Source organism: Myodes glareolus, chromosome 14 (genome assembly GCF_982192425.1).
Source record: "Myodes glareolus chromosome 14, mMyoGla1.1, whole genome shotgun sequence".
NCBI lineage: Eukaryota > Metazoa > Chordata > Mammalia > Rodentia > Cricetidae > Myodes > Myodes glareolus.
The window spans coordinates 16,351,022-16,378,059 of NC_142039.1; the positions used below are offsets into that span (position 1 = coordinate 16,351,022).

The 27,038-nt window shown below is 44.7% G+C and overlaps 2 protein-coding genes across 9 annotated transcripts in view; one reads left to right on the top strand and one right to left on the bottom strand.

Moving 5' to 3' along the window:
- Frmd4a (FERM domain containing 4A) overlaps positions 1–11,538 on the top strand; it is a 601,861-nt gene extending 590,323 nt beyond the window's left edge. For 6 of the 7 annotated variants that reach the window (XM_087896367.1, XM_087896368.1, XM_087896365.1 and 3 more), the window contains 3 exons: positions 436–1,310; positions 2,931–3,027; positions 8,406–11,538. In XM_087896367.1, the coding sequence (XP_087752493.1) occupies positions 436–1,310; positions 2,931–3,027; positions 8,406–8,508 (1,075 nt within the window). In that variant the 3' untranslated portion in view covers positions 8,509–11,538. Of the gene's footprint in view, positions 1–435; positions 1,311–2,930; positions 3,028–5,098; positions 5,171–8,405 lie in introns of all 7 variants that reach the window. The other variant, XM_087896366.1, reaches the window with a different exon arrangement.
- Positions 11,539–18,038: 6,500 nt separating this feature from the next.
- Prpf18 (pre-mRNA processing factor 18) overlaps positions 18,039–27,038 on the bottom strand; it is a 31,122-nt gene continuing 22,122 nt past the window's right edge. For both annotated transcript variants that reach the window (XM_048460722.3, XM_087896371.1), the window contains one exon: positions 18,039–20,213. In XM_048460722.3, the coding sequence (XP_048316679.1) occupies positions 20,133–20,213 (81 nt within the window). In that variant the 3' untranslated portion in view covers positions 18,039–20,132. The remainder of the gene's footprint in view (positions 20,214–27,038) is intronic.

Genomic DNA, 27,038 nt, shown 5'->3' on the forward strand with positions numbered 1-27,038 from the left:
AGGAAATAGCCATTGGCATTCATTTCAGAGCAGTATTTGGTTCAGAGAGTTAAAATTTCTATTAGAGATTTTATTGTTACTGATAGGGGTTTGTATGCTTTACCTACAATCAGCATTTTAAAGGAGTTAACATAACTACGTAGAACGTAGTAATTCTTTGGTTCCCTAAAAAGCAAAAGCCCTATTTTGGATGTTGGTCAACACCTTTTAGCTGTAACCCTGTGTAAATCCTAGATGTAAATCCACTTCCCTGACTCCGCCTCCAGGGATTGTTAGCTCCCTTCCTCACCTGGGACCTAGGGAAGTACCTGGCTTTCCAGGGCAACCCATTGGCTAGAAGCCCTGAGTCCCCCTAGGGTTTTACACTCCAGCCCTGTGGCTTTCATGGGACCTTTGATCCTGAACCCCCAGACCAACCGTGAGGTCTCCCCACAGGTCGGTAGACATCAGTCCCACGAGACTGCACAGCCTCGCACTGCACTTTAGGCATCGGAGCTCCAGCTTAGAGTCCCAGGGCAAGCTCCTGGGCTCAGAGAATGACACCGGGAGCCCCGACTTCTACACTCCGAGGACTCGTAGCAGCAATGGCTCGGACCCCATGGATGACTGCTCGTCGTGCACCAGTCACTCAAGCTCAGAGCACTACTACCCGGCGCAGATGAACGCCAACTACTCAACGCTGGCGGAGGACTCGCCATCCAAGGCGCGCCAGCGGCAGCGGCAGAGGCAGCGGGCAGCAGGCGCCCTGGGCTCAGCGAGCTCCGGCAGCATGCCCAACCTGGCAGCACGCAGCGGGGCTGCAGGCGCGGGTGGCGGCGTGTACCTGCACAGCCAGAGCCAACCAAGCTCGCAGTATCGCATCAAGGAGTACCCGTTGTATATTGAGGGCAGTGCCACACCCGTGGTGGTGCGCAGCCTGGAGAGTGACCAGGAGGGCCACTACAGCGTCAAGGCCCAGTTCAAGACCTCTAATTCCTACACGGCTGGTGGCCTGTTCAAAGAGAGCTGGCGTGGGGGTGGCGATGAGGGTGATGCAGGCCGCCTTACACCATCGCGCTCCCAGATCCTGCGGACTCCTTCGTTGGGGCGGGAGGGCGCCCATGACAAAGGCTCTGGCCGTGCTGCGGTATCAGACGAGCTGCGCCAGTGGTACCAGCGTTCCACAGCCTCGCACAAGGAGCACAGTCGCCTGTCGCACACCAGCTCCACCTCCTCCGACAGCGGCTCTCAGTACAGCACCTCTTCCCAGAGCACCTTCGTGGCACACAGCAGGGTCACCAGGATGCCCCAGATGTGCAAGGCCACATCAGGTGAGCAGAGTCGGGGGACTGTGATGACGTGGGTAGCCGTCGCAGCCAAGAAAGGGAGTCATTTATTACAGAGGCCTTGCTGAGGAATGTGGGAAGCCCGAGGCTCTTACCCCAACAGGAGTGTTCCTTCCTTAGCTGGAACACTAGTTAAGGACAGAAAGCCATGTGATGTCAGGTATTAGGGTTTATCCTGCTAAAGGTGCACCTTTTTCCTGGTGAAGAAAAATTCTAGTAGGTTAGAGACCCAAGTTATAACCTTGCCAAGAACGGTTGGAATCTTGAAGCTCTGGGGGAAATAAGTGTTTACTCTCTGAGCCTGACAGCTGCCCTACATAGGTAGCCTGGCTGCTCCTGGCTTTCCTATTCCAATGAGGTTATGATACGATCACAAAGTAACTTCTTTTTCACAGAAATCACAACAGCGCTTTCAGTATCCTTGATACTGTGTCACACTGAGATTTGACCCCACTGTGCAGTGAAGTAAAAGATGGGAGGACTGTCCTTTCTCTGTGAAATAACAATGCTAATAACCATCCTTAGCTGAGCACTTGCCTTTGCTACACTGGTGATGCTCTTCTGTATATATATACCACTCAGACTGTGGTTAAAAAAAAATACTCTAACCCTTGACTCCAGTAGGCAGAAAATGAGGGAGGAATCCCAGACAAATAGTAAGCAGTACAAGAATAAAACCAAGGATTGGGGACGAGTGTCACCTGAAAGGAAGACATACATTCTGCCTCCATATCCCCACAGTCCTTTTCCTGAGGGTACACACACAAAACAAGCTCCAGAGACTAGGCTACAAATGAGCTAGCAGTCCTGGGACACCATGGACAACACTGACACCTTCCTCCTCCGCTTATTTATCTGTAAACCAAGCCACTGGGTACACTCTATGTACCACCTGAAGGTCATGATACCTTCTGGTCCTCTTAGATCCCATGGTTAAGTACCAATGGCCAAAAGATAGGAGTGTGTCATTCTCTGAAAACTGCTGTGTTTGTGTGGATATGCTTTACTAAATGATAGCGAGCAGATATTATTACTAAGATTTTAGTAAATTGTATCTGAGGTTGATAGACAGAAGAAGAGGATTCCAACCCCCTACCCCAACCAATGCAAAGGATGCATCTAAGTAGGATTTACTTGGTGCTGAATTCTCCTAACGATATTTCTGTGTTCCACCATCAGTAAACTCCTACGCTTGGATGAGCTGTTAAAAGCTCTGTTCATTTGAAGGGTTATTGAAGTAGCAGCTGATAAGTCTGAGACAACAGAGGGCTTTCCAGAGGCCCTTCCTACAATAAAGCATGACCCTCACATAGGGGCCATATCTAAAATGCCACAAGGCGGCCCTACATGCTCAGAAATATGGGGCTTCCCATTCTGTGCAGTAGAAGAAGCCATCCTGTGGCCTCAGTCAGAATGGAGAAACGTAGGTAGGAGGAGAAAATGCAATTGGGGGTACAAAGGTATTTCCCCACTGTGTCACTGAGAAGCTGCCTACAAGGTCATGTCTGGCAATGGTTGAAGGTCTGCCACTGGGTTTGCCATTGTGTTATAAGCTCCTTTATCTTACCTGTCTCTCCCTGCCTTTCCCACACCAACTACATATAGCTGCCTTACCTCAAAGCCAGAGAAGCTCAACACCGTCCAGTGAAATTGGAGCCACCCCACCAAGCAGTCCCCACCACATCCTGACCTGGCAGACTGGGTGAGTTGTCCCTGGTAGCTGTTGACTTGGCTCCTCTGGGCTCTGAATTGTATTAGCTAGGAAGAACACTGTCAGCATTGAGCTCATAGTGCCGGAAGGCTGCACCAGCAAGTGCCACGGCAGCTCACGCGTCCTAAAAGAATCTCCTTGTATGGCTGTCACCTTCTCTCCAGCTGGCCTACTGTCTTTGATGGGGATGAATTCTATGTGGTTCTATTTAAAATTCTATGTGGCTTTCTACTTAAAAGTAGGTTGTGATTCCTGGGATGTAGGAAGGCAAACAAAGAAGTGAATCCAATTCCAGAAAGCATTTGATTTGACTTGAAATGCCAAGCAAAACTGTCAGGGGTGGGAGAGAGTACCCTGAGCCAGATATTACGCTTCTCAGTGCGGTCACTGTCTTACTACCAGGATGCATGCCGAGAAAAAAGGGCTTCTGTCTAGGCTAAGCCATCTTCTTCATCAGCAAAGGGGATACTGTACTTTGAGACCTCTCAGTAGAGGCTGCACACAGGGACTAGAGATCCAGCCCCTGACACTGTCAGGCGGCTCTCATTTGTAGCTTTAAGTGTGGACTTAGGGCCGAAGCAGCTGCGGCCAATGAGGATGCTCTGCTCTGTCAGGAAGTCAAGCAGACTCGAGTATCCTGCCTTGTTCTTATCACCTGCTGTCACTTTCTGTCCCACTCCTCTCTTCTGTTGCTGCCTCTTAGTTAGTTAGTCTGTCAACACCTGTTGGTTACCGGAAATGGGCCCCATCTCCAGTCCAATCCACAGCTTTTGCTTAGTTGGGCACTTGTCTGGGAAAATCTGACAGCCGTGAGCTGAATTAGAAGAAAGCCACAGCCCCGCAGTTGGTCCCACTGAGTGCCCAGGCTCCCGTGCTGGGCACCTTTACTCCCCACGTTTATCTGCAGTGGGCTGACACCAGGCCTCTTCTGCAGCCTTCACTGTTGGTGAGGACAGGAGAGCTAACACTGAGTATTTACATGAACACAGAGGCTGACAGCTTCTTCGAACATAGATGAGTTTCATGAAATCCTTCTGCTCTCCTGGCAAGGGGAAGTATCTAGAGCTTTTGGGTTCATCTGTGAGACAGAGAAAAAAATGTCATACATTTTATGTTTTTCTGGTTGGTCCTCAAATGTGGACTGTAGACCAGCAGTTTGGGCTTCACCTGGGATCTTCTTGGGTCTACCCAAAACTGAATCAGAAGCTCTAGGGTGGGCCCACTGGGTGTATTTAAATGAGCCCTCGGGTCATTTGGGGTTCAATGATTGGACACCTACTGAACCACTTCATACCACCTCTTTACTCTTTTCAAATTAGGAAAACACATAGTCTACAACTATCCATCGTGTTTCTCATATCCACTCCTCGTGTGGTTTCTGCCAGTAGCTACCTCTGTTTTTATTACAAAACGCTGAGATACTTGTTCATGCCGTCCTCTGCAACTGTAGCCTCTGAATCCAGACAGCCTCATGCGCAGGGTCGAAGAGTCTCCCAGGACTGATTCATACAAGAGTGACACATCTGTGCCTTTAGTGGCTAAACCACACCATCCAAATAGGCCCCTTGGAATCCTCTGGGGACCCTCTCAAGTTCCTGGGTCATGCCCAGTTTTATCTGATTCAACTATATGACTATCACTTGACTAATAAACAGGCTCTGAGTTACAAGCATCTGTCTCGCGCCCACTCACTCTACTGAGCCCTTATCTTGCCTTCTTTGTCACATGTAGCCAGGAAGGGCACAAGACAAACTGGAAACAAAAAGATGCTGTTCTTGGAGTCCAGTGTTTTGCCAGATTGTGAATTATTCAAGAATAATGTCATAAGAAAACATAAGAAAATGGGTAAAAAATTGCCACCGCTTGCCTTCCTAACATAACTAATGAGGTCTTGTGGCTTAGCGACAGAGACTCCAAGTTCTGTGTGACTCTTACTGTATCAGACTCATGGGCATATAGTCATTGGGTCTCCAGTGTGGTAATACGCTACTGATCATGTCTGCCAGTTCTTCTGTGTAACATGAACTCTCTTCTCTTCCTCCTTCTGCTTTCCTTTGTTCAGAGAAGCAACAGAAAACTCTCCCATCATGGATGGGTCTGAGTCTCCAACTCACCAAAGTACTGATGAATAGAGGTATTGTAAGGGAACGTTTTGTTCTTACTGCCCACGAGTGTGTGATCCAGATGTCCTGCATATGTGCGGTTTCTGCCCATGTCAGAGTTTCCAGTAGGAAATGTCTGGATGGTGTGGAAGCTATTATTTTTATGTTTTATTTCTAGATACATGTGGAGCTATATGTTTGGATGTGTGTTTTTACATCAGATGTACGATGGTCCCCATTCTTCCCACAAGAACTCTCCCCCCCCCATAGTATATTTAGACTTTCTAGACTTTAAATACAAAAAAAGTAGAGGTTTGTTGTTTACCAGGTTTGTAAGTAGTATTCATATAAACAGCACCACGGCTGTTTAAAATACCCAAACTACTGTAACTGCATCCTACCATTTTTCAGTGACAGTTGTATGTCGCAACAAATGTCACAGAGTCCTGTTTTCTAAATGTGGTTTGTAAGTCACCACTACCAGCTGGGAGCTCAGAAGGATTCCCAGACACCACCACGGCTGCTGAACCAACTGCTGAAATCCGTAGGGCTCTGTTATCACAAGCATGAGGCAGTGGGACCTGAAAGTCTAGGGAACTAACTCGACAGCACTGAAATTAAAAAGCACATCCAGGACACCAAAATGATAAGGGTGTCATGCAGAAGTAGGGGAAAGTTCCAGAAAAAAAAAAAAAAACAGAGACAAAATTGAGCCCTGAGTAAGAAATGCCACATAAAAGTATTGAGTGCTCTACAAATTCAAAATGCTGAAAAGATTCAGACAAGAGATGCCTTTTCATTCTCATGCACGCTTTGTGAGCCTGGCTTTAAAGAACTGCAGCGGAGCGGGGAGGTATAGAGAAACCAAGATAAAAAGTCACGGGTGTGGATTCAAGCAGGGCTCTTGAGGGTGAGGGCGGCACGGGATACCATAGAGGAGTCAAGAGCAGGGATTTAGCTTGGAATGTAGGCTAGGACAAGACCATGAACAATTTTTACAGTTGGCCAAATGTGGATGAGGAAAGCAGGGGAGGAAGAGGGACAGCTCATCCTCTGGTGACAGTGGAGGGACTGAGAACGATGTCACCAGAACATTTGAATTGGAGTCACTCTTCCCCTCCAATAAGAAGGGACTAAGATGTGCTGAGTGGTAGCAGTGGAGTCCTGAGATGCGCACTTCAAACTGGGTAGCAGCTCACAGCCTGGCCAGCACAGTCATGCTGACAGAGATCTCATCACCCTGGCTTTATGGCCACCGACCTACAGCACTATTCACCAACCCCAAAGTGTCCAGCCAGTTGGCTCGGTAACTTAAATCCCACTTCTCAATTCTCAGTGGGAATGGAGATAAGGCATCATTCAGTATTTAGTGATTACTCACTTTTTGAAAAAGTAGATTTAACCCCCCAGACTATTTAGGATCCAACATACAAGAGACTCAAACATGTTCTATGACATTGATATGTGTGAGAGAGAAAAGGTGTTGTTTCCAATATGTGTTCTGTGGGCCTGGCTAGGTGATACCATGTGAGATATCCCAGGTGAAATAAAGCAATGCATGACTTCGCAGACCTTTGGTGTGTGCTCAGTGTACACCCAAAAGGCCGGGTCCACAAACTCACTGTCCTCCGCTCCCTCAGAGCCCAGTCCAGGTGTCCCTTCAGACACACTGGTTAGTGCGACTCCTGTATCCAATGTTCCAGTCAAGAAAATGACGTCCCTAGTAGGCCCACATTGCAATTTTATCAGAAACAAGCTTCTAGAAGAATCTAGGAAGCCGTGCCAGTATCCGCTGCATAGGAAAGGGAAACCAACTCGATCAGCTTAAGCAAATGAGAATGTGCAAGCGGCTAAGCTGGGCCAGAGCTCACTGCTTCCGGCCGCAGGGAGGAAATAAATACCCTCACACTCTCAAAGCTACTTAGCCACCTCTGAGCCAGTGAGTGTGGCTGGAGACCGGCAATCCTAGGTCACGTGTTCCCTCTGGCAGGTCTATGGGCACTATGAAGGGACTGTTTCCCCGGAGCACTGTGTGTTTCCAGCCGCCTTTTCCCATTAAAAGTTCTTGTTCCGTTGACACAGTTTACAAAAGCCAGTTTTGCAGTGAGGAGCCAATGTCTGCAGCCTGAGTATAAAGTCACCCACACATTTACCCCCAAATACAGATACACACAAGACCCCCATGACCAGTGTCATCACTAAGGAAGGCCTTGCCTTTGCTTCTAATGCTGCATTTAATCGGAATTAACCTCATGCACTTCCAGGGCTCCAAGCACAAGGCTGTCACAGATGCCTTGGGGTTTTTCTAGCTTTTGTGGACTTTGCTAGGTCAGATGAGGGATATTTACGAAGTATTAAATACTCAGTGTATTCCTGGAGAAGTGAGCCAATGAGACAGTAGTGAGAGTGGCTGGGGGTCTTCGAGGCTAGCTGACTTGGGAGGCTTTGAGATGCTCTGCCCCTGGAACCAGGCATGGGAACTAAAGGGCAGTTTAAAAAGAACTGGAGCTCTCTTTGAGTGAGTAGGGCTGCAGCCGCTGTCTGTGTGAGCTATTGTTGATACCTAGGAATCGCTCCCATCTAACCTACTAACAATACTTACCAAAGGACTTTCTCTTTTCTTCGATGTACATTTTTCTATGTAGAGGGAAATTTATTTTGACTTTATACTATTTTTGGTGCCGAGCATCACGTGCAGGACTGTTATACACTAAGCACACTGTCTACCACTGAGCTACAGGCACAGCCTCTGTATGCTTTTAAAAATTCATTCATAAAATCACACTGTTGATTTAAAAAGCATAGCTGGGTGGTGGCGACACACACCTTTAATCCTAGCACACAGAGGCGGAGCTCTGTGAATTCAAGGCCAGGCTGGTCTACAAAAGCTAGTTCGTGTACAGCCAGGACTACACAGAGAAACCCTGTCTCAAAGAACCAATAAATAATAATTTAAAAAGGCACATTTTGAATGTTGTTACAGGACAGTGATAAATTTACCTCCAAGGTGCAGACCCTTGGGTCTTATGTAAGGCAAGCCGCTGACTGTCACATAGGAAGTTGTCCTGAGGAATAAAACAGTCCCAGAGGTTTCTCAGCCCTGGCTGCACCTGAGAACCATGTACAGGACTCTCAAAGTTCCCCACAGTTGTGCGCTCCCCAGGCCAGCAGCAGCATAGCCAGACTCGGGCCTGCCCGTCCGCCCGCACCCTGAGCGCCCGTCAGTGCTGCTCTCCTCTGACTCACCATCTCTTCTTGGGCCCACAGGAGCTACAGTGATAGCTGCTTCTTGGATTCCTCCCTCTATCCAGAGCTAGCTGATGTCCAGTGGTACGGGCAGGAAAAAGCCAAGCCCGGGACCCTCGTGTGAGCCAGCCCGGCCTGTTCTGACCGCCGCACGCCATTCTGAGTCACCTCACTGCCTCTCAGTTGCCTTACCCAGACACACTGTCACCTGCACCAGCTTCGGCCCTTGGCACTTTTTTTCTCCTGTCTCCACATCCCCTTCACCCTCAAAAACCTGACTGAGGAGACATTCTGGAAGGTTCCGATCCCACTGTGTGTCCCCTGGCTCTCTTACCCAAAGAGCCAGACAACAATCCTCAATGGCACCTTGGTGGTTTCCCCCTGCCATGACAGCCCAGGCCAGGAACTGTCAGGGAAGCCAACACATGCAATTCCTGTGGAAGAGAATGGTTGGAAGAGCGTTGGTAGGGAATGGAAAAAAGAAAGACCTCTCTGTGCAGACTGTGAAGCTGCGTCCAGCTGCCACCACCACAGGCCACTGGGTGCTTCCAGAGGGGGCTGCCTCATGGGGACATTCAGTTTACACCTGAGATAGTCTCTGTTCTGTAGTGAGACAGCCTGCAAGCGTACCTGAGGACCAGCGCTTCAGAGACGCCTCGGAGGATCACAAGCGGTTCTATGCTGCCAAAGATTAGACACATTCAACAATAAACAGATAGGAGGGGCCAAGAGGAACACACTTTCTCTGCAGTGAAACTCCTTCTCAGTTCCACACTGCTTCTATGCAGCACAAGTGAAAGTGAACCATTTGTAAAGCGTGTCCTGTCGTGAGCCGTCTGCCGTCCCGTCCACTTCTCCCGACCCGAGAGCCTGGAAATGCACCCAATGGGACAGTGAAGATGGAGGAGGCTTGGCTGGCCTGGCAGACGCAGAATCTGTCTGTCTGGCCATGAAAGGGAAACAGGCTGGAAGGAGCGCCCTGTGCAGGGGCCTCAGCCTGCACCTCCCAAGCTGCTTTCCTCTTCGGATTGGTCGGAAGCTGAAGGTGATCATTGCCAAAAGCAGGTCTCACTCGTTAAAACAGCCAGTAAAAGTGTAACCTTTCTGTTTTGTACAAGGCGTTTCATTTTCTTTTTTATGGGAAACCAAGGGAAAAAGCACATTGCGGTCTATTCAAGTGTTTTACTGTTGTGGCTCATTTTGTTTGTTAGCACTTGTGTGACAAAGAACTCAGACGGACCTCTCCTGTGTGTCACTTAGTAAGAACCCAAGTATGCCCTTAGGTAGGAAGATTTTTATGTGTCTACCAGCCGGCAGGCAGAGCAGAGTTGAAGCAACTCGGCTCCCAAAGGGCCCATTCACCTCCAGCAGTATCCATGACTTTGATTTACCACCTCTGTCCACAGATACCAAGAGGATAAAAGGCGGCAAAAAAAAAAAAAAGCATGCGTGCAAGCTGCTCGTTTACATGTGTTTTGAGCTATGCTTAACACACAACCAAAAGCCATCAATCTTCAAAGGCCTCGAAATTTTATAATAACTAACCAGTGAACAGTCTTAGCTGGGTTACTCACGATGGTGCCAGAGTTTTCGTGGAGGTAGTACATGTGAATCTAAGTGGGCTTGCGGGTCGCCTTTGTGCTGACTTCCTATGCGAAAGGCATCCAGGAACAGGAGCCAGGGTGTTGGAAAGCAGATCTAAAGTTAGCTGTGGCATCAAAAGAAAGACCTGTTGTTCATGTATGTGAATCCAAGAGCAACAGTAGACTCCACCAGCCCAGGAGGGGAAGGGCCAACCCTGTGGCTCACTCTGCAGTGGCTTGGAAAGCTCTGGAAGTCAAGTGGGAGCATTTCCACAGTCAGAAGCATTCATAACATGCGTCTTAGGCCTCCTCCGCCATTTTCCACGCCCACTCAAGGCCAGGTACCCCAGCGCTGGGCACGCTGGCTTGATGATCCCAGCTTTCAGAAACAGTACTCTTCCGGACACGTGTGGGGTAACCCTGTAGGATTGGTAGGGACTGGATAATGGTACAAATGAACCCGGGGCTCGATGGAGATGGGGCTACCTTTGTTTGTTCCTATTATGATGATGATCAGAGCTACAAAACGCAGGTTTATTTGGGGATTTTTTTTTCCCTTCCTTCCCTAATAGGAAATGTGACACATTGGGTCAACTTTTTACTTCCAAAAAGAGATGCCTGAATAATTAGATTGAACTATGGTGCAGCAGGAAAAGTCCAAAGGGAAACAAAGAATAAGACAAGGTTACATGGTTACAGGTTATAACATAGACAGCAGTTTGAAAAACAGTTCTGAATTCGGTTGGATCAATGAGAGAGGCAGAAAGAATCTAAAATGTAATACATTTGGGGAGCAGAGAGGAATTGTATGGGAGCTGTGAACACCATCAGGAGAGTCTGGTAGTAAGGACCGAGATTAAGTAAAACAGGTTTTACTGTTTAGCTGTGTTCAGTTAATACAATGTACATATTAAGCATAAGTCCTTTGAGACGGACATACATGGTCGGTGTGGTGGGGAACACTCTGGGTGTTGTATTCAAGCACCTGCAAACGCTTAAAGATCCCTATTTCTTTAAAGGAAGATGAGATATGAAGCCCCCAGTCTGGTCTAACGCCCCTATTGGATTCTTTGGGTACATGTAAGAAATTGCCTGTTTCAGCCAGAAGACTATGTTGTGAGCCAGGTTGGTTTATTTTGTTATATGCAGGTGAGTGTTGAAACTGTTAAAAGCCCAATTTGTTTTCATTCAGTATTAGTTTAGTTCTAAATATAGCAAACCTCATCCAGGTGCTATCAGATGACCAATTACTGCTTAGTTAACTAGGTGTAAAGTTTTACATATCCATTCATGTCAATAGTTTATTACAAGTTGTGTAAAATGGACTCTAGTTTAATAATGGGGGAAAGATTAGGTTGCTCCTGAAATTGACTGTAGAGCATGTACAATGATTTTACTGGATTCTGTTCAACGGTAATCAATGAAAAAGATGTATGTTGTAGACAAAGTTGCAGAATTAAAAGAGAAATCTGCTTTTAATTTATTCTTTTTGTATTAAGAATTTGTATAGTACCTTTACATTTTGCAGAACAGTGTTGTCAACACTTATTAAAGCATTTTCAAAATGAAAACACCCCAGCCGCCTCTTGGACACTGTTTGTTTCTAAATGACAAATGTGTAGCCATGCTCCAGAAATCTGTGTCAGGTGCACAAACACCACCAGTCTTCCCCAAATATATGTGTGGGGTGTGTGTGTGACACCCACTCCCCCACCCCCCCACACAGACTTACTCTGCAGTCCCTGCCAGCCTGGAACTTACTGTATAGCCCAGGGTGGCTTTAAATTCACACTCATTTTGCCTGCAGCTTGAGTGCTGTTATGCACCACACCCAGCTATGCATGGTATGGTTGGCTTCCAGAAAGAAAGACAAACTTGTTGACCTGGTAGAGGCTAAATTATCTACCTCTAAATCATACCACTGAAGCAACAGTCTACTGCATTAACAGAAGTTCCCCCAATTAAGGCATACGGCTACTGTCTTGCTTTAGGAGACTGCTACAACTGTATCCCTGACCCCGAACCTGACAGACATCTCTTTCCTAGCAGGAAACTAGAAGTCTAGCCTCCAGGAACAGCCTGGATGGAAAGCCCTTCCTGCTCACTAGAGCAAGGCAAAGGCTTGCCAACTAGAGTAACAATGCACTGGACGCTGGACCTGTCTGAAAGCGAGCTAAAGGGACAGTGTTGACAGCTCCCTCGACTCTGGCAACTGCCTCGGAGGCTTCTTAGGAAAGTATCAGAGCATCCCAAAATAATCTACACTTGAAAAAAAAAAAAGGCCTCTTGTTATGCATAAAGATGTCAGAAATGAGCCTATGCCCTAAACTCCATCACATGAAAACAACTGAAACCCAGGAAGGTGGCACTGTCTCATGCTTCCTGTTCTTTTTACGTGAGTGTACATGCGTGCACACAATCCCTCTTCCTCTCTCCTTAAATAATGTCAACAAGATAATTCAGGTTTCTATTTTGATTCCTAGAGAAAACAAACACCCTAATCCTGTAGAAAATATTAAAAATATCCAGCCCTTACCATCCCAGAATATATGTTTATAAAAAACACTTACACAAAACTATCCAAAGAGGAGTGTGCAAGACCCACTTGAGGACTGGTGAGCGACAGTGGCCTCCATCAAGGCATTGCACACTGGCACAGAACCCGTGTCCTCTAAAGCTTAGGTGCTCGTGGATAAGGCAAAGTAGCCCGGGACTGGTATCTAAAGAGCAAGGGACCTCTACCAGCATGAAGCCAGGAGGAGACTAAGTCAATTCCCAAAAAATTGACAGAAGACACTAGACATGAGCTCTCATTCAGACCTTGTTCAAGGAGTTGGGCTCTGTGAGGGCAGGAAAAGGTGGAAGAGGCACTGAGGTGTATGACCTGCCTGGTTTACACAAGCCAAGCTCCCAGCAAAGTCACTTCTACTCAGGCAAGCTCGGAAAGGTCTACACTGTAATACTGTCACAGGTGGTCAATAAGGACTAGAGGTGCACAGAGAACAAACACACATACACCCTGAGATGACTCCTCATGATGACAAATGCACAGTCAATTCTCTTTTGTCATTTTATGCAACTTAGCAGCAGGCACCGGATGCAGGCAGCGGTCCTCACCTTCACCTCTGTGACCTTGAAGTGTCCCACGGCTCTGCTCTTGGACTCCCTTACTCTTGACAGCTACTTTTTTTCTTTTTTGCCTTCCTGTATTTTCTCATCACTATTACAAAATATCTGAGAGAAACAACCTGAGGGGAAGAAGGCTTTATTTGCCTCAGTTTTAGAGACTTCAGTCCCTCATCGCAGGTTAGGTATGGTGGCAAGTCCTTGCCAGCATCTTGCTTCTTGGCTGACCAGAACACAAAAGGCCATACTGGAACAAGAGGCAGCTACAAACATCAAAGACCACCTCTAGTGGGCTCCTTACACCACCAGGGCTCCACATCCCAAAAGCTCCACGACCTCCCAACAGAGCACGACTATCTGGAGACCAAGCATTCAGACACATAAGCCTGCTGGGAACACTTCAAATTCAAACTGGTAACGCTCACATCTGACCTCACGGTTTGCTATGCCGCCCACACTAGTCTTCTCCACCCAGCCTGGACCTCTTCCCTCAATCTGTGCCCCTACTGCCGCCTCAGCAGCTATATGTTTAACGTGATCATGCACAGAACTGGACTCCTGCCTGTCCTCTCCAAATGTGCCCCACCGACGGCCTTCCTTCTCCGCTTAGAGGCAGATCCATCCTCTAGCCATCATCCCCGACTGCCCTTTTTCTCCCCACATCTGCAGTAAACAAAGCAGATATGAATGCTCATCCTGGGAGATTTATATTTCATTGTGGAAGATGGGGAGAAAATAAAAAAACTAAATCATTTTACCAGAGAGTGATAGGAAAACAGGGACAAAGATTCAGCCTAGGACAGAAAGGGCAGCACCATTTCCTCCAGGTCTGGTGAGAAGAAATCAGGGGAAGCTTGCAGATACGGTTCTTAAGATTGCTTCCAAATTCAATTGGTGTGAGAAAAAAGTGAGGCCACCTCACAGTGAGGCCAGCAAGAGGGAGTCAGGATACAGTGATCTCAAAAGCATTTGTGGAAACCCGTGAGCCCAGACTCGGAGAGATTTGGCGCAAAGGGATAGGAGACCCTCTTCTGCCTCCACAAATGTGCAAGGGTGTGCATTTTCCCACACATGTGCGCTTATACTCAGACACATACAAATAAACCAATAACAAAACACTAGAATTTTACAGCAAGTACAAACATTCCCAGTTCCCTCTTCTCTCAAATTCTGTGCTCTTAGGAATGCCACTATAATGATACTATTAAACAAGAGAAAAAGCGACATTAAAACTGATACATTGGGCTGGAGATGGCCGAGTGGCTAAGAGCATTTGCTCTTGCACAGGGCCCAGATTCAGTTCCCTGCACCTAGACAGCAGCTCATACCATCTGTAACTCCACTTCTGCAGGAGCAGACACTGTTCTGCCTTCCAGAGGCGCTGCCCAAATGTGGCATGCCTGGATATGTGCTAGCAAAACAGGAACATAAAACTAAATTTTTTATAAATGTTTTTTTAAAAAAAATGATATGTGACTTGATTTTTATGGGATCTATCACATAAAGAGAGCTGAAAAGGTTATAGCAATATCCAAGCTGGTCGATCACAAGATTCGGTCTCTTCCATTAACAATTATTTAGCATAACAGTCAGTCTCGGAGATATACAATACCCATGTCTAAGAGAATGTATACAGAAACAAGAAAATGGACAGAGCTCAACAGTAAACAACAGGCATGAAGTCAGTCTTGATGAGGGTCTTCATAAGGGCTTTGATTGCAGGAGAGGTACTCAGCTGGGTTGGTCATCAGGCAAACACGAGTTAAATTCTCAGTGGAACATTAAGTTAAAATGAAGGTGACAGAAGACACTTTCAGATGTGATCAGATGTAGAGAAACCAAACTCTCAAATCCCAAAAGCAGGCATGTGTACTAATATAAGCTCCATGGAACTCCTTGAAAGGTCTCCTAGCGCTGAATGTTTAAGTACCTTACATTCACCTTGGTATAGTCTCTATAGAAATTTATATTCAACAAGAAATGCATACATAGAGTTCACGCAAAGTGGAACAACTCCCACAAATCACAACTACATCGAAGAGTAAATACTAGAAACCTAAAGTTCTACTAAACAAGTCAAACATAGGAAGTCAAGCAAAGCGTATGATCTCCAAATTGGGAAGACACATAAACACAAAACCAAGCAAATCTAGCTTATCTGAGACTTACTTAACAAAGTACTCAACACTTTATATCTGCTAAGTTTCATACCACCCATAAGAGTCAAGTGCTATCTGTGCATTAAAGAGGAGTAAACTCTTGTTCTACATCACCAAACAAGCGGTTTCCCTCCTTAGTCAGCGGGTGATTCCGTGTATCAGTAGCTTTCACAATGTATTAGTAAGCTGTCAACTGAGAGCCCACAACTAGCACATGTTTTGAAAGAAACACAAGGGCTCAGTTAGCAAAAGCACCTGATATACAATCATGAGGACCTGGGTCTGAATTCCTAAAATCCACACAGAAGCTGGACACATACACAGTAATGAACCTGTAACTACAGCGCTCCTACAAAAGGATGGGAGGTGGAGAAGAACCCCCAGAACCTTGTGTGCCAGCTAGCCTGGAGCATGTAGAGGCAAAACACGAGATCCTACTATCTCGAACAAAGTGGAAGGTGAGGACTGCCTGAGGTTGTCTTCTGAGATCTTCACATGTTACAACATGTGTGAACACACCCACCCACCACCAACCACCACACCCACCACCAATAACATCAACAACCACCAACCACCACCACTACCACCAACAAAACACCAAAAATTAACAAACAAAATCCAGACTAGGAACACATCCAACGCGGCCAGGCACTGCTTGTTCCTGTCCTATGCACGTGTCTATATGATACTGGGCCTTGCTGTGAGCGTTAGAAACACTCGGGTCTACAACTTCCACTCCTTCACAGGACAGAAAGTCTCCGCCAAGCCCAGGCTGCAACACCCGTAGGTCATAACGTTTTCTGAGTCTTCAAAGAAGAGCACTCCCAGGGCAAAGGCAATTTGGTTTTGGCAGATTGTAAAACTGCAGCTGCAAGCCTGTGGGAATGACTTAGCTGCCATGCAGGAAGCTTAGTGAATGAAGCTGAGATCACTAAGTAACACCCAGAAAGAAAACGGAAACTCTGGAGCCAGAGCCGCTGCTCTCCTTTGCGTGAAGGTATGCACTAACCCTGGCCAATGAGGCGGGACAGGGGTGGCTGACAGTGATTTCAGAGCAGGGCTGAGGGACAGGGAAGAAGCTAAACAAAGAGAAGTGGCCTAGTTAAAATACAGCCATAATCAGCAGGGCACGGATTAGTTCAAGCATGCTGGGTAAAGTATCCCAGTTTAAAATGTGGAAAATACACAAATAGTCAGTGCTTTAATAGTAAACTATTTTGGCCATTGTCTAAACCCTTTTTTTGTAACGAGCACAACTCCAGAATCTTGGCCGGCTTAGCTCCCACACAGCTGTTGCTGCTAGCCAGCCACACAGCGCTCCCTAGCTAGTCCACACCGCCAGAACTTGTTTTGAAAATTTCAAAAAACTTCAGGTTATTGTTAACCATTAAAGTCCCAGTGGTTAAAAGTGAGTCAGTGCAACTGCAGAGCCTGGGATGAAAACCAGTTGCCACAGCAGTTTCCCAAAGTGACCCTCTGGAGACTGTGCTGGCCTCGGCTCTCTGGACAGCTGGAAGCTCTTCCATCAGCACACCGTGAGAAAGTGCTTCTCGGCTCAAGATTCCCAATATGATGCCATACCATAAATTTCCAGGGGATAAAGTTATGCTTTCAGGGGCTTCGTGGGAGAAGACTGCAGCAGGGAGGAGGTACGATCCATTAAATTATCCGCTCAAGATGTCCAGACAGAAGAAACTTAAAGCTCAACTCGAGATTCCCTTTCACTCAGGCCTCCCTTCTGTGGTGAGAGGCATGAGTGGGGCTGTGGGCCAGGAAAGGAACTAGACGTGAATGCCCAAATCTAAGCCCCACAAAGACTGAGAAAATGTAACTTATCTTTCCAGGCTGTTGATTTCCAGAATTACTTTTCAACAGCAATAACAAAGGTTTGCATTCTGAAATGATTTCCTGAGGTCAAACTCCAGAGTGGTTCAAGTTCTGAACTAGGTTAAAAAGCGCCAGAAGGAAGGGTTCCAAACTACAAGGCCTATCACTATCGGGCTACTTCCCAGTCCCTGCAGGCGCATGACAGATTCCCCAGTTCTGTTCCTGACCACTGCCTGCCTCCTTCTGCTCTCCCAGGACCTCACTCTCCCTCCTACAACATCTCTGTTATCTCTGACAAGACCCCTACTTTATTTCCTTAGTCTCACCCCCAATCACTAAAATCACTGCTATTCCAGACTGCCCCCTACAGGCTGATACAATGACAAAAGACCTGTCAGCTGACAGCGACACTCCTAGGAAATGAGTCTCCAATTACACGTTCTCACCTTCCGCCATGTGACAGCAGAAAGCACTGGAGAAACTGTACTCTGGAACACTAACTGTGGGTCTCTTCCCCAGTCAGTCACACACAGGACAATCTTCTTTTGATGTTGGGTAGTGGTTCCTCCACAAGGATCCCTCAAACTTGATCTTCAGAGAAAACGACGGTCACTAATCTATAGCAGCATACAACATCCAAAATAGTACGTGAACTTTAATGCCTAAGTATAAAAATGGGCTCTGTGTTGGATGGCTTTACCACGGGCCAATTAAAGTGTTCTGAACACATTTGAGACAGTCTAGATCTAGCTGATTAAGTTACGGCATTAAATGCATTGTCAATGGACTGTGTGTTCACCTATATAATCAGGACTAATCCTACATTGAGTCAAGGAGCACCTGCACTCATTTCTGAAGGAAAAAAGTGTTTTTATTAAATTTGAATACAGAAAACCCAAGTTCTTGTAATGGAAGGACAGGGAGGCAGGAAGGGATATAGTTAATTAGAACTGTGACTGTTTAAAAGGAAAAGTATATCTTTATTGTTTTAAAAATCTGAAACAAAATATAGAGTATATGCAGAAGTAAAATTTCCATGACTTGAATGAAAGATCATTTTCTACATATCCCAGGACAATCTATCTAGCTTCTTTAACTTCAGATATGAAAAACTTTTCTGAAAGCCACATAATTGAACATGCTTCCTTCCACCCAAACTCAGAAAGACTAAAGTCACATCACAGTCCTGTAGAATACACACCCTCCTCTTAAAACAAAACAAAAACAAAACCAGCCCACACTGGTGGAGTTTAGGAAGCACTGAAGTAGCATGGTACAGTTTCCTCTTCATGTGGGATATTAACAACGGAAGGGAAGACAGCATACAATCACTTACCATGCTGTGACCTCACAGCGAATAATGAGTAAGTTATTATCCAGTAATATTCATAATAAGGCATTACCCTGTAATAGTCATAAAGACCTATAACAAACCACATGTCACAGGTAGGGATTTGTTGCATGTCTCATCGAGGTTTCTCTTTTGTCAAATAAATCCCCCAAAGTTCTACCCAATTTAATCCTATGAGAAGACTTCTACAATGTGTGTGTGTGGGGGGGGGAAGATGACGCTGATTTGAACCAAGACAGACACCTACCTCCCTGCAAGTAACTCAAAGAGACTGTCCTATCCATGCACAGCCTTGGACCTCAAGAAGCCAAAAGTGGCTTTCACTCTTTCTAAAGAGGGACCAGAACAAGCAACTGTGATTCTAAGCCACCTCCAGCAGCCTCAGGCTCCCACTCTCCGCACTTCTAAACCTGGACCTAGATGCAAGTAAAGACAGGAAAAACTTAACGTTTCTATCATTTACTACTTGCTGCTAATACAATCATTATTGTTGTTACTACACAAGTATATACCATCCCATTGTAGCCACAGGGCAGGGCCCATAACAGCCCTTGGTCTACACTGTAATAAGAATATGTGCCAGGCAATAACGATCTCTTGTCCTCCCCCTTTCAGCGGGCTCAGCACTTTATTTACACAATAACAATGTGAGGTGTGTACTCTTATCATCAATGTCAGAGAAGGAAGCCAACGCCCGGCAAGATGAAAGCACTTGTCCACCGCTGTTCTGTTAGTGCATGGAGCTGAGAAGCTGCCAGTCCTCGTGTGGCCTACCACTCTTGCTTCTCTAACGTTCCCACACAACCTGTCACCTAACAACCCAGTCCTGTCAGTGCTGCAGCAGGGAGTGGGCACAATGACCAAGGGTCGACACTGTAGTACCCAGAGCAAGTCCTCATTTGGTGAGATCGGAGTGAGAACTGAGTGTGGCATGGCAAAGCCAGGACCTCCGCCCTCTTCGGCTTTCCCATCTTAAGGCTGCCACTCTCAGCTGACCCCAATGTCCATCTCCTCACCCTCACCTGGATGCACTGGTGTTCTGAACGTGTGCTGGTGTAATTTACCATCTTTGCTTTCCAGCCTTCTATCTATTAATCCTATCTGTCCAGAAAGATGACAAATACTAAAATGTACTCTGCTTAGAAACAAAAGCAAGTCTGAAACATAATAAAAATAACACTTAACAGTAACATTTACATTCTATTGCAAGATGACAAAAGTCCACAAGATATTTAACAACTGTAAAGGAACATTTCAATGGTACCACACTTTTGTTGAAATACATAAAAATATCTTCTATAAATACCACATAAGAGGAAAATGTGCAAATCATGATAATTTACAGAAAGTTTAAACCTGACCTCAAATGTTTCTAATTATCTAATGACATATTTTGGGTCCTGGGGAGAAAGGTCATTTCAAACCCCCTTCCAGTTGTTGTTGTCTACACTTCTACACTATGGGTAACAGCTTTAGGACTTAATTTTTCAACTGATTAAAACAAAAACAACACACAAAAATGTGTTAGAAATCTAATACCATATGAAAGTCAACACAGTTCTTAAAACCAACAAGACTTGCATCCGATGGCACTCTCCTGTGGCACTCTTCCTCTGTTGCTGTGGTAAGGCCGGAAGTCCACATGCAGCTTGCCTAGGCTTCTTGCTATGTGCACATGCCATGTGCACACCGTACATACATCTCATAGTGCATTATACTCCACACATTTTGATGGATCCGTAGGAAAGTGCTTTTGGCAAATTGTCATTAACCTCTTCAGTCCCTAAGAACATAAAATAAAGGTTCATTATGACACGCCTGAACTAATTCTACCTGCCTTTCTCTGTAGTACTTAGTCAATGTTCCTACCAAAATAAAGCATCACCATCAATTCTACTCAGAAGGATTCCTAGATCAATGTTTATTTATGGGCAATGCTTATCACAACTCTGTCAACAAAAAATATGCATTCTACAGGGCTGTGATGTTAGCCATTCTGAGTCGGGGTGGAGAAAAGCATGTTCAAAGATGTGGTTCTCTCAGAAAAGTTTTCCCTATCTCCAGAGTTAAAGAAGCTATAGAAACTACTTGGATAAATAAAAAATGATCTCGTCCATTCAAGTCATGGAAAATTTACATCTATATAACTACAATTTTTTGTTTGAAACTTTTTAAAACAAAAGAAACTAGAAGGAGCAAAGAAACCTGGAAATAACAGTTTTTCCATCTATATTTGAAAATATGAACACTCTGACAAATGGAGTATTTACAGCAGTAAGAATGCACTAACTCTACCACCTAACAATTCAGCCCTCCTCAAACAGGCTCCAAAAATTAAGCCCTAAATGCCCAGGACAACCACTGAAGGTGATGTTTCTCTTTCAACTTATCCTTTGGACTGACCTTCTAAAATTCTTAGTTGGCCATTAGATTTTAGTTATTTTTCTTGGCTTTCTCATCCACTACTAGGTTAAAAAATGTCTTCCAAACCTGTATACAAATTCTTTGTGTCCCTTACAAACAGGCCAAGGACAATGGCAGAAGCTTACAGCAAGCTACCATAGATCTCTCTATGAGAACAAACTAGAGAAGAATTTACAATCAGAAAATAATCTGTTTAATCAACTTTCAAATTTTCCTGTTTGCAAGAAATGCTTGTTAAATGCCTTACTAAAATCTTTATAACATTATTGTTATTAAAACAAGGACAGATAACAGCAGGGTTAAATTTTAGCTCATACCAATTTTTTAACCAAATTATTTTAAGGCTTCTCATTTAAGTTCACAAAAATTAAAACCACCCAGTTCCCATCACAGTAAGAAAAATAATAAAACTTAGGTCTAAAACAGTAACACTGGCTATAAATGAACACATAGCATATTGCCTGGTATTTTAGGCTGTATTCTTCTCAAATCCACCTTCCTACAACTGACATGATAGGACAACTTTAAACAGATCCATGACCCAGTGGGAAGAAACTACAGGGCACAGTTATATGAAATAGCAACCGAGGAAAACAGCTGGGAATCTAGGAAGAAAGAGCTAAAATAGCACTGGATACCTAAAATTCCATTATTTAGAAATCTTAAACTCTAAATATTCAAACAACTTTATTTTTGCTTTAGTCTTTTTGTCTATAATTTTAGGCAGGGTCAAAAAAGCAGCCCGGGCTGGTCTGGAGCTCACAACATTTGTCTACTGTTGTGCCCATACCAAGTAATTCTCATAAACTCACCGAAATTATCAAAAACAAACCAAATCAGTTTGTTCCTAGGAGAAACTGCTAACACAGATATTAACTACTAGGAACTGAGCTATGACCTAATAGACTCAACATCTGGAACATGATGTTGAAACATGCTGAGTCTTTCCCAAAGACTTTCAAACATTGTCCATGTCGAGCTCGTTAAGAATCAAAATGTGGAGAGGTTATCTTTCCATTGATTTCTATGATAAAGAGCCTTCCCAGCAGTGGGAAGGAGAGCACGTAATTTACTGTAATTTACTTTACTCCTCATATTTCTCCCACTAGCCAGATACCTGCTTTAGGATAAAGAACTTCAGTTCCATATGATGTGGGATGTCCCTCTGTATGCTATGAATATGTTTTACCATTGGTTAAAAAAGAAGTTGCTTTGGCCTATGGCTGGAAAACTAAACAGAATGTAGGGAGAAAGAAGGCGGAGTCAGGCATCTGCCCAAGAAGCAAGATGTGAGGTAACAAACCACAAGTCTCGTGGTAAAACATAAAATAACAGAAATTGATTAATTTAAGATGCTAAAGCTAGCTGTTGGCCAGAAAGTGTTGTAATTAATATAGTTTGTGTGATTATTCAGGTCTGGATGGCCAGGAAACAAAAGCACAGTCTCCTTTTAAATCCATACTCCCAACTTCCCCTACTGTTGAGCTCTAATCATAAGTGTGTAAAATTTGAACTGTAGTTATGGAAACACACATGACATCACTGATTTGGCATCTCTAAGTGTCCTGACAGAACAGATGGAAGAGAGGTGCAGTTAGGAAAGATGAGACACAAGGGCTTCAGTCAGCAGCCAAGCATGTCATGAACTGTTCTGAACAAGGAGTCAGGGAACGTTCCCTAACTAGAACTTCAGGCAAGCTGCTCCATGGAGAGACATTTATGAGGTGCCTTTACACTCCAGAGTCTAAGAACAGGCACAGTCACAAGCCCTAACCAGAACACTACTATAAATCCTTGTAATAAGGATTGATAGGCTAGCATGGGTTTTTAACAGTGTCTCATTCTCAGGACATGTTTCAGGTTTTGTTTTGTTTTTGTTTTTCCCAAATGGAAACAAGTCTTTTTAACTAGAGTCCCTTAGCTTCCTGTTTCACATTGCTGTGGGTAGATAAGCAGGGCAACAGGGTAACTCATCATAACAAGTGAACAGCTAAGCGCCACTGATATTTTAACCAACTTCTAAAAACACAGGGTCTCGTTCAACAGCCCTGGACACAAACTTGTAATCCTTCTGTCTCAGCCTCCTGTGAACTGATAACTCTACAGTCATATGTGCCACCTGGCTTTATATTCTTATAAAAACATATTTATCTGAACAGCTGCTTTAAGTATTGTCTACTGTATATCAAGCACCATGCTAAACTCTGGGGGGGAAGGGAAACAAAAAACAAACAAGCCAGGAGGAAAACAAGAAAACCCGAGTAATAAGGCAAGACAGATAAGATCCATCCACCCGACAGTGGTAAGAGCTGTGGAAACAGCGAGGGCTGTTTGTGCTGGACTTTTGACTCTGATATTAAGAGAGCTAATATCATACTGAGCAGCATAAGCTGTATTTAACTGCAACAGTGTAGGTGCTGAAGAGAATCAAAGGCAAAAAGGACAAACTCAGAGGAGACACTGTAAAAATTCACAAAAGAGAGGCTGGTGGCTGTCCCAAATGGCACCTAGACCTCTCAATATAGAATCATTGAGATTTGAAAGTAGGAAGTTTATGAATTGTGACAGAAAGAGAAAAGGACAATCCTAGGGTCTGAGTTCATGTTGTATAAAACTGAACAGATGGGTCATAAAATTAAAGTATTCATTAGCTTTCCTCCTTCCTACCCCCAACTCCTGGGCACAGAGGCAAACACTTCCATACCACTGAAGAGACTTTTCTGGTTCTCTGGCCATACCTGTCAATGTCCTACAACAGCCTGTGCTTTTTCTCCTTGAAGATCACCTACTGACTCTGACTATGAAATTAGGAGGATTTAATGGGTTTATGCCATGCCCACTGGCCCCATGCATGTATATACACTACACATTTTCTTACCTATCCTCCCTAAACCACAGTTCTAAGTGAAAACGACATTCACAGTTATCAGAAATGTCACACATGCATCCTTTATGCAAGCTACACGGCAGACCACTCCTTTTGTAGGTCTGCTCCCCCTGAAGTTCATCGTTTCCATTTTGTGCTGGGATCGTCCAGTCCCTCTGTCCCATTCTGTTCCTTGTCATGTACTGCTATAGCCAGGACATCCCTCACCTTCAGCCTTAGAATTCCTCTCACCTTGATCTACACTTGATTGCAATTCCTGGATTGTGTGGTTTGCTTCCCTCATTTTACTGGAGGCTATCCTCAGACAGAAGTAGCACACTACCTATCCTCAGACTAAAGTAGCACACTACCAACAGAGGGAAGACAGTCCTGGCTCACACCTAACCCCATGTCTTACTAGCATGGGATTGAGAACATGCCTGTCTGTCTCAGGGCTGCATGTGTCTAAGAGAAATGGCAGTATCCTCCTCGTACTGTTGCCTTCTGGAAGCACTGTGAAAACTGGGATTAAGACTCCAGGGTTCTATGTCAAAGGTCACATTTGTGAAGCCTTGCCTGCCAGAAATGTCATTGCCCTAACTCCACCTCTGACTGAGAACTCAGGAAACTGAGCTGGAAATCACTTCCTTTATAATTCAAGAGACTTCACTCCGTCCTAGTTTAGGCGCTCCTAATGAAAAGAGGCACAATGAGACGAACTCCTGAGATGCTGTAAGTGATCGACTTTGCTCTAATCTGTGGGAAGATTTCATTCATATGGTCATGAGGTATTTATTGTGGAGGTTGATCTGGCCTATTTGAAACTGAGATTTGGTGGGGTAAAGCACCTACTGTTTCCTATCATCTGAGCTGCTGAAAGCAACACTGCACAGTTTATATCAGCACACTAGTGTTCCATGGTATCAAAAGGCAGCACTGTGTAAGATGCCAGCGTGTGTTTTCTTCTGAAAATGCAGTGTAAAATACACCACCGGAAAGTACCACATGGGTAGGAGGTTCTTACCATGCAACAACTTGCCACTTGAAAATTACCTCAGCCAAGACTTGGAAGCTTCAGCATGAAGACACCTGACCTGTAAATGTGTCATGTATAATCTGTACTAACATATGAAGAATACTCACCAATAACTATACTGTGGTGTCTACAATGTGCAAGTCAGTAGTGATCACCTACTGGAGGAATGAAAGTTCATATTATACTAATTTTGGTAAGAGATGAGTATTTTGAAAATATATAAATAATATAAATAAATATATAAAATGTTCCACAAGGCTGGGCAATGCTATTACAGATAAAATAGTCAAAGCCTGAGATAAAATGTTGGGATTCCAAAAAATTCATGAATTTATGATTACTGAAAACTTGCCAGAGGGTTTAGGACATGTGTGATGACAAGAGCTTAAAAACACTTTTTAGGATGACCATCTATCTGTGTGACGAGTGCAGGAAGAATACCAACAGGAAACAGAGCAAAAACTTGAACTGATAATCCAATGGGCAGGCCCAAGGACTTCACAAAGGGCTGGCAGAGCTTAGGGCCAACAAGACCCTAGAGTTGGCAATTTTGAGACTGTGGCCAGGTTACACTCTAAAAAGGCATGAGAGAAGAGACACAGCAATGTTTGGAAACAGCCACTTGGGGGAAGCAAAGGCCTGAGGCAGAAGGATGCAGCAAGAACTCTGCAGAGAAAACACACACCTGAAACTTGTTCCACCACAGAACACCCTCCAGTTCCTGCCCCATGGAAGCCACAAGGAGAAGGAACCGCCAGTGCTCACAGAGCAAGGTAGGCGGCCATCTGGGGAGAAGCACTGGCAGAGGAGGGGCTGGCACTTTTCTTCTCCGCCCCCTCTGACTGTCTTTTCATACAACACTGCCAGAGGCCTCCAGAAATGACCAAATTATAGTCTCTAAATAATCAAGTTTCTATAATTCGTGTAAAAGAAGCTTTTCCAAAATCTGGTCCAAAGGTTTCCTCTGTATTTGGAGGAATGAACCATCCTTGAAGTTACCACCAGCAATTTAAACCTAACAAGCAGACTTAGGTGAGCTAATAAGCTACACAGCTTTGGTTTGATCTGCCTGGTGAGAAAACTCCCGGTGGTGTATTTAACCTTGTGAAGAACAGAGCACTTCAAACAGCACCCACAGTCTACAGAGGTTTGCCCAGAAGCCAGAGGATGAAGTCATTCTCAGCAAACAGCCTCCTGAAACGCTTTCCACATTTCCTCAAACATGTTATGCTAGTATTTCAAATAAAAATAAAAATCACTTCACACATTCTAAGTTTCCGTTTATATTACGTTCAGTTACAGGCAAAACTAGAAAAGACTTTAAATCAAGAGTAGCACTAACTAGGGGGTCGGAGAGATGGCACAGTGGTTAGGAGCACTGGCTACTCTAGCAGAGGACCTATTTTTGGATCCTAGCACCCACATGACAGCTCACAACTAGAACTCATAGACATAAAATATAAATGAATAAATCTTTTAAAAAGAAGTGTAGCACTACTGATGGGAAGAGGGGACCTAGGTCCAAGGCAAGCAAGAAGGAATGTGCTGAACGTACTAGGAACATTCTGGACCCAATCTTAATTTTTTGTTTGTCTGGGTTTTTTGTTTTGTTTCGTTTTTCAAGAAAGGGTTTCTCTGTTTAACAGCTCTGGCTGTCCTGGAACTCACTCTGTAGACCAGGCTGGCCTTGAACTGCCAATCTTAACTTTTAACAAGGTACATTATCCAGAATCATTGAGATGTAGAATTAAGGTTATATATTTTAAACAATACAGCATTTCTTGAGGTACATTTTAAAAGAAGTAATTATCAAATGATTTCACATGCTCTCCTTATCAGTATCTTCATGCAGAAAAATTGGATTATACATTTGCCAAGGGTCACAAACTGATCTACAAAACCACCTATTCTTAATACTGTCTCTGGAATGCAGCCTTTGGCTGCTGGTGAAGTTCACAGGAAGCACAAACCTAAGATACTTAGTAATTGACTCTGAAAAAAAAACAAAGGTTTGTCAAACAGTGATTTGAACTTTAGGCAACATGCTAATTTTTTTGGTTTTTCGAGACAGGATTTCTTGGTAGCTTTGGGGCCTATCCTGGAACTAGCTCTTGTTGACCAGGCTGGCCTCGAACTCAGAGATCTGCCTGCCTCTGCCTCCTGAGTGCTGGGATTAAAGGCGTGGTTTTTTACGCATGAGTGCTCTGTCTGCACATATGCTTGCATGCCAGAAGAGGGCATCAGATCCCATTATAGATGGTAGGGAGCCAGTATGTGGTTGC